The 7,877-nt window shown below is 44.0% G+C and overlaps 1 protein-coding gene and 1 pseudogene across 1 annotated transcript; one reads left to right on the top strand and one right to left on the bottom strand.

The window, feature by feature from the left end:
* Positions 1 to 916: 916 nt before the first annotated feature.
* On the top strand, positions 917 to 1,365 carry LOC116887697 (60S ribosomal protein L21-like). Its single transcript, XM_032889296.1, has one exon. The coding sequence runs from the start codon at positions 937 to 939 to the stop codon at positions 1,363 to 1,365; it is 429 nt and encodes a 142-aa protein (XP_032745187.1). The 5' UTR covers positions 917 to 936.
* Positions 1,366 to 1,494: 129 nt separating this feature from the next.
* The window catches only part of LOC116891620, a 20,656-nt pseudogene continuing 14,273 nt past the window's right edge, over positions 1,495 to 7,877 (bottom strand).

Raw genomic sequence — 7,877 nt, 5'->3', positions numbered from 1 at the left:
CTGCTTCCTAAGTGCTGGGATTAAAGCACCACTACCTGGCTGACTATACAAAAAACATCCTCTTTAACAGAGTTGTGGAGTCAGGCAAGACTGTGCCCAGGTTACGTAGCTCGGAGCCAGACACCTCACTGTACTGAGCAGTTCTGTAAAGTTCAAAATAGCAGGAGGGACTACCAAGACTGTGTAAATTCTGGAAGCTGGAAATCAAGTTAAAGCTAAAAAAACCCAGCTAAATGGAGTGGATAAGCAAGGGAAAGGTGACTCACCTGGAGCACTAGAGGCCACTGGCCGGCAGCAATGAGCAGGCCACAGCTTAGGCCTTATGGCACTGCCGGGTAAGACTAGGATTGAAGCCAAAAGACAGGGCCATTCGGAGGTGACAGCTGGGGTAGAAGATGCCTGAAATCCCAGCACCAGTAAAAGATAGCAGAGCCAGGCCAGTGAGATGCCCAAGCAGATAGGAACTGAGCAGATGCCATGCAAGGAACTGAGTTCAAGCTCTAGAACCCACGGTGAAAGAGAGCCAACTCCCCAAAGTGGTCCTCTGAGAGCCATACTCATGCTATGGTATATGCATGCCCACACTCACGCATCACACACTCTTATTTACTAATTAATTATTAGTAATCGATATTATTAATTAATTATTAATCAATTAATAGAGCCCAGAAGAACTAGGGGGAAAAGGAAGAAAAATATTAACAGATATGAGCGCATGCTATTAGAAGGGGACCATGAGTAGGGAAAGAGTTACATGAAAAAAAATGTTAAAAAATGAAAAAAAACTTACCATGATCTGGTTAAACTATGAACAAGAAACAATGACGCCTTTAAAAAAAATTTTTTTAAGCCATCAGGAAACAGTTACTAAAAACCTTTTAAGAGTAAGTATCCTTCCTTTCCACCGGGGCAGCCATCTTCCAGTAACTCGCCAAAATGATGAACACAAAAGGAAAGAGGAGAAGTACTCGGTATATGTTCTCTAAGCCTCTTAGGAAACATGGAGTCGTTCCTTTGGCCACATACATGCGAATCTACGAGAAGGGTGATATTGTAGACATCAAGGGAATGGGCACTGTTCAAAAAGGAATGCCCCATAAGTGTTACCACCGCAAAACCGGAAGAGTCTACAACGTCACCCAGCATGCCGTGGGCATCACTGTAAACAAGCAAGTTAAAGGCAAGATTCTGGCCAAGAGGATCAATGTGCGGATTGAGCACATCAAGCACTCGAAGAGCAGAGACAGCTTCCTGAAGCGGGTGAAGGAAAATGATCAGAAGAAAAAGGAAGCCAAAGAGAAGAGCACCTGGGTTCAGCTGAAGCGCCAGCCTGCGCCACCCAGAGAAGCCCACTGTGAGGACTAACGGAAAGGAGCCTGAGCTGCTGGAGCCCATTCCATACGAATTCATGGCCTAATGGACAAAAAGGAAAAAAAAGACCCAAACTGCAAAAAAAAAAAAAAAAAAAAGCAAGTATCAACCAGGAATGCAGTTCTAAATGGGCCCTGAGGGTGTGCCCACCAAGAGCCAGAACGATGCAGGATGCTGCCGGGTCCTCAAGAACTTTCTGCTCCACATGAGATGCCAGCCTCCCTCTTTCTCAGTGTCGAAGACTTCTGCTATGTCGTGGGGCCAGTAGTCATTACAGTGGGGACAGTGTGGTTCAGAGGCAGCCTGGAAGTACTTGGCCATCCAAAGCAAATGAATCCTAATACCACACGTCTCAGCTTTGACCCTCGATGAGGAAGCTGTGGCGGATGTTGCCTATCTTCACGGCATCTGGGTAGCTCTCTCGGATGAACCGCTCCATCTCCAAGATAGCCTGGCCATGCAAGGTGAAGCCCCTCCTCCCCAGTCAGCCACTTGCTCTGCACAAACTTCCGCATCACCTGCTCCACTTTCTCCTTCCTCATCTTTTTACCTCTGCGATGATCAACTGGGTTCAAAATGTTTGAAGCAAAGCCAGTTTCTGAGTTAACGATCAATTTCCTAAGCCTTTCTATACAGATCCAGCTTGTTCTCTGGCCATTTTGGAAACTGAAGCTGTAGCAAGATTCGCCAGCGCATAAATGGGTCTTCAGTGACCCATTTATCTCAGTACACAGGACTCCAAGACACTGTTGATATTGTTGATGAAGTCCTCCAGCTTAACTACAGGAGCAGTTCGCTCATGAACGATGTAACAGTGGTTCTGCAGACGCCTAACTTCCCACTCCTCCAGCACGCCATGAATCAGCAGCAGCTGGAGGAAGTGCTGGTGCACCTCCGTCTTCGTCTTCTGGTGCTGCCTTGAATGTCGGAAGGATCTAAAGCCCCGCCTTTAAATTTTTAATAATTAAGTAATTAATTAACAGAAGAAAGTGAAAGAAAGCCAAAAGAATGTGTTCAATAGACCTAGATAGACAGGCAAGCTAGAGAAGGTTAAAGTCCATGGGTGAGTACCAGTTTGAAACATCAAGAGATCCAAGGCCAGGGTAAGGAAGGGCTCAGCATCCTGTGCCAGTCACAGCAGGATCTCAGAGATGGATGCAATCTTAGAGGATGTGGTGCCCCACTAAGTCGCACGGGGAAAATGTAGCCCCAAAATGTATGAGACCTTGGGTTCAATTTCCAACACCATAAAATGATAATTAAGAATGAAAAAGATGGAGTCCTGGAAGATACTGGCAATCTTTTTTTTTTTTTTCTTTTTTTCAGAGCTGGGGACGGAACCCAGGGCCTTGCGCTTGCTAGGCAAGCGCTATACCACTGAGCCAAATCCCCAACCCCAATACTGGTAATCTTTTTGTTAAACAAGAGTTTGTAACGAGAGGAAAGCCTACAGTGGAAGGGACGGTGTACAAATAAACTAGGCAAGTTTTAAATGCATATAGGGCTGCAAAAAAAAAAAAAAAAAATTAACTACCCAAAGAAAGAGCAAAACAAAATGAACTTGGGCAAATCTAGTCTAGGGGCTGCTGGCCTGCTTTCCTGACCAAGGTCTCTGTGACTTTAAAGAGAGTCTTCAATACCAGCTGATGTCCTAAAGCTGAAATGAGGTGACAAACTTGGGCAGCTCAGAAAACAAAGTAGGCATCTCTGGATATCATGAAATAAATTCAGCAGGTGCATTGGATAAAAATTAAGTAAAAGAATCCATTTCCTAATCTTTCAAATATGCCTACATTTTTGCTTTAAATTCCTCTCCTTCCTTCCTTCCTTCCTTCCTTCCTTCCTTCCTTCCTTCCTTTCGTAAGGAGGCCCAGAACAGTCTTCACTATAGAACAAGACTCAGTTTCCCTATCCCTCTTTCCAAAAAAGAGAAAGAAAAGAAGAGGGATGGGGTTGACGCTGGGTATAGTGGCACATATTCAGTATGTGGGAGGCTAAAGCATGTAGCTTTGAGGCCATCCTGGGATTCCAGATGAGGATCTGTCTGAGGGGCTGGAGATGGAGCTCCATTGGTTGGGGCTAGCATGCCTGAGACCCTGGATTCGATGCTCAGCACTGCAGAAAACCGGGTGTGGCGGTGCCCGCCTGTAATCTCGGCATTCAGGAGGTGCAGGAGGCAAACTGAAGCTCACGATCATCCTACAGGGGGTTGGAGGCTCCTCTGAGTCAGATGAGAACCTGTCTCAAGAACAAACAAACAAAATAGTGCACTAACAGATAAGCAACTGCCCACCTGACCGTCTGTGGTAACCCACATCATTGGTTCTCAAGGACAAAAGTGTTTTGTTTCTATGTGCTGAAGAAACTTAGTAAATTGCTAAAACCAAGACCGCGTGAGTGGAATTTCACCGTTCTACATGTTTCCAAAAAGTCTGAAAACCTCCTGTTAAGAAGCAGTGTCATGTTTTTATGGTAGACTAGCAAATTATGTGAGCTACTAAATCAACTTGGTTCATTTATTTACTTTGTTTATCGGTCAGACCTGCCCAGTACAGGATTTTACCACTATAAATGGGCCCCAGGACTAACTCGTGCAGGCAGACAACAACTCCATCAAACCCAGTAATTAATTGGGCAGTCCTCCTCCATATGTCAAGGTGACTGCTCATTAAAGCAGTGCATATGGCTCGTACCTGCACGCGCCTAGCCTTTTGCTTTTGTTCATGGTTCAACAAATTTATGAACTATAGATCTAGTGGAACAATGAAAAAATTAGTTCAGGGGACATTATAATAAGACTGAGGATTTCAAATTAGAAAGGAAAAATTTAAAGCAAGAGAAATAGGTCACACCGACAGCAGACGTCACGAGGAACTCAGAGCGAGCATCTGTGTATTGGCGTCTATGTCCAACGCACAGCTAGAGTTGAGAAACACGGAGAGTCGTTGTCTGCACCCCAAGTCTTGCTTTGATTTGAAGGAATATCGTCTGTGTTGAAAAGATGAGGTAACAGCAGAAAGTTATCACGGGTGAATGCCACCGTATTCATCCATTTTATCATCACCATAACCAAACACCTGACAGACAGACGTTAAAGTGAGAAAACTTCACTTTGGTTCACCTTTCCAAAAGGTCCAATACGTGATGGTGTGGCCCTGTGCAGGAGCAGAGCATCATGGTAATGTGGACATGCAGAGAGGATAGTCTCCACCCAGGAGCAAGCAGGAAACAGAGAGACAAGAACCGGGGCCAGGTGACCTACCTTTCCAGGTACTCGCCACCTCCTTAACTTCCTATATCCTCACAAAAGAGCTCGAGGCACTGGACACTAGGCATTCATACGAGTCGCTGTGAGGGACATTCCACATCAAACCACAAGAGATCACCACAATTCTCATTTAAGATGGCAAGATGTGAATGAGTGAAGTATGTCATTTTGGCTAGGGCTTGTATTTACTCCATGCAAAAATTAAATATTCAATTTGGTAAAATGAAAAATAAAGACTACCAAGGCAGGTGTGGCGATGCCTGCCTCTAATCTCAATATTTGGAAGGCGGAGGCACAAAGAGTTAATGACAGTCTGGGGGACAGCGAAATGGTTCAGTGGCTAACATGGCTTGCCGGGTAGCCTGTGGAGAGAACTAACAGAACTAACTCTCAAAGTTTTCCTTTAATCTCAGCACTCAGGGGGCAGAGGCAGGCAAAGCTCTGTGAGTTCAAGGCCAGCCTAGTCTTTAAATTGAGTTCCAGAACAACCAGAGCTAAGCAAAGAAAACTTGTCTCCAAAACAAAATAAACCAACAACAGCTGTCCTTTGACCTCCACATGCATTGTATGATATTGCATATACATCCAGTCACAAATCCACATCACACACACACACACACACACACACACACACACACACACACACAAACCAAATCAAATATTTTAAAAGTAGAGTCTGAGCCACATTAAAGCCTATCAAAAGAGAGAGAAAGGGGAGAGGGGAGGGAGGAAGAAGGAGGGGAAGAGGGAGAGGGGGAGAGAGAGAATCTGTTGACCAGCAAGACTGCTCAGCAGGTAAAGGCACTGGCTGCCAAGCCTGAGTCTGGTCCTCAGACCCACAGGGTAGGAGAAGAGAAGTCATCCTCTGACCTGCACATGTGCTGCACTGTGGTATGCACACATGCTTGCACACACAATGATGATGAAGAAATAAATACATTGAATAAAAATAATTATAGTCTCTAACTTTATCACAGAAGTAATCTGAGAACTCAGGAGACGTAAGCAGGAGGACCCTGGTTTTGAGGCCAGCTTGGCCTACATGGTAAACTCCTCCTGAAGAGAGAGGCTGGGGAAGCTCTCTTATGAACAGATTGTGAATAATATCTGGACTCAGATTCTCCACTCGGGCTGGCAGCCTCTGATCACGTGACTTCCCCTACTACGGATTGTTACTGCTCTCCTACCTTACATTCAAACAAGGAGCAGGAAGGAAGAGCAGAGGCTGGACTGGGCTCATCCCTGACACTGTTAGCTGATTCAGTCTCGGGCAGGTCATTTTGGTCCCCATGGCAATGAATCTTACCATACTCATTGAAAGAAAGAGCTTAAGGCTGGAGCGATGGCTCAGCGGTTAAGAGCACTAGTTGTTCTTGTAGAGGACCCAGGTTCAGTTCCCAGCACCCACAGGGCACTCATTACCATCCATACTCATACATATGAAATAAACCAAAACAATCTTAAAAAGCATATTATATAGCATATAATATAATACGTATTAGAATTGGAGTGGATGAATGATTTTCAAGTCATGCTGAGAAACATGGAAAAGAGAGAGACACACAAACAGGTAGGAAGCCTTTGACTTCTAGGAGAGTAGCTGTCTGTAGATCTGTTCTACATATTAAGTTTCAGAGATGGTTCTGGCGTGAGTCAACCCAGGGCTTTACAAACACTGCAGCTTGACCAAATACTACGCATTGTTGCACTTCGAACACTGGACTCTCCTCTCTCTCTGGGTACACTCCAATCCCTCAGACTGTTTTATCTGCTCTGACCTGTTTTAGAGACATTTTAACTGAATCCTAGCATTCTTTCCCATCACTGCAATTCTGAATCTGTCCGCTCAAAAAAAAAAATTGATTTTTTTTCCTCCACTCACATTCATCAGTCCATTTTGGAAGCACCCTTTGCCACAGTCTTAAATAAGTAAATAGGATAACTGTGGTAATTGCCTGACCTGAAAAGTGTGTAGAGCTTCAAGGTTAATGGTCCTGGCTCAAGATTTTCGCTACAAACAGCAGAATCCTCTAGCCCTTTGCTGAGACATCGGTTCGATAGGAAGAGGAAATCAAGCCATGAATCGAATTACTCAAAAGAGAATTATCTAAGTCCCCGAATGATCTAATGCACCTGAGCTGTGCTCCAGAAAGAACTGTCTCAAAGAACTTCAGTAAGACAGGCATTCCCTGGACGTATGGTAGAAAAGTCAAGTATTTAACAAAACAAAACACAAAAGCCTATATACCCAAGAAATGGCGCAGCCCTGTTTCTAATGTCCTAATAATTCCTTGATTTATTTTATAACACTGAAATTCCCTCCACATGAAGGAAAAAGAATCGTTACTATTAAAGCTCTCCGTGACTGAAATTCCTTTAATCAGTTTTTATTAAAGACTGTCAAACACATACATCATTAGGGGACTTTTAAATCTGAATTTTATTGAAGATGCATTACATATGTTTTAACATTTCAGTTCCGCAATGCCCATAAGCAATAGTGTTACTGTATCACTTCATTGTTTGTGGTGGTGGGCGTGGGGGGGATTGAATTTTCTAGCCAACACGGTGATCCTAACAGCAAAGAAAATCTAGGCAAGGAGCCAAGATTCCCCATCCTCTCTTCTGGTATGGCCTCTCTCTCTCTCTCTCTCTCTCTCTCTCTCTCTCTCTCTCACACACACACACACACACACACACACACACACACACACAAGCATTCGAGCACAAGGTGGGGACAAACCCCATGTCAATGTCCTCAGCAAATCCCCTGCCTCCCAGTCAGGAAGTCTTCAGAATAGAATTTCCTCCTCTGAGTAGAGGGTTTCTTGTTAAATTCTGGATAAAGCATATATATCCAGGATTCTGTTGACCAAAGACACTACTCAGTGCTTTCACTTTCTTTTCTTCACTTTTCCACTGCACAGGCACAGGCTTGTAAAACAGCACCATTAATTCAAGCATGTTTGTGACCTTTCAGGGAAGAGGTCCACACCATTCAAGGAATGCACTTAACTGTTTGGATTCTTTGTCCATTGAGAACAGATGAATCTACCAGAAAAGAAAATGAAACACAGATGTACACATTAAAGCCTCCATTCTTTACTTGACCAGGACTCAAAATATGTTCATTTGACACTAGAAGAGAGATGTTAATCAGGTTGGAGACAGGAGATACTTAGTTACTAGGTAGAAGGAATAGTTAAATTCCAATTAGTTAACTCAACTCAGGAAATTA

Source organism: Rattus rattus, chromosome 1 (assembly GCF_011064425.1).
Source record: "Rattus rattus isolate New Zealand chromosome 1, Rrattus_CSIRO_v1, whole genome shotgun sequence".
In the NCBI taxonomy this organism is placed as follows: domain Eukaryota; kingdom Metazoa; phylum Chordata; class Mammalia; order Rodentia; family Muridae; genus Rattus; species Rattus rattus.
The sequence above is the reverse complement of the archived record's forward strand: the minus strand, read 5'-3'. Positions and strand labels throughout refer to the sequence as shown.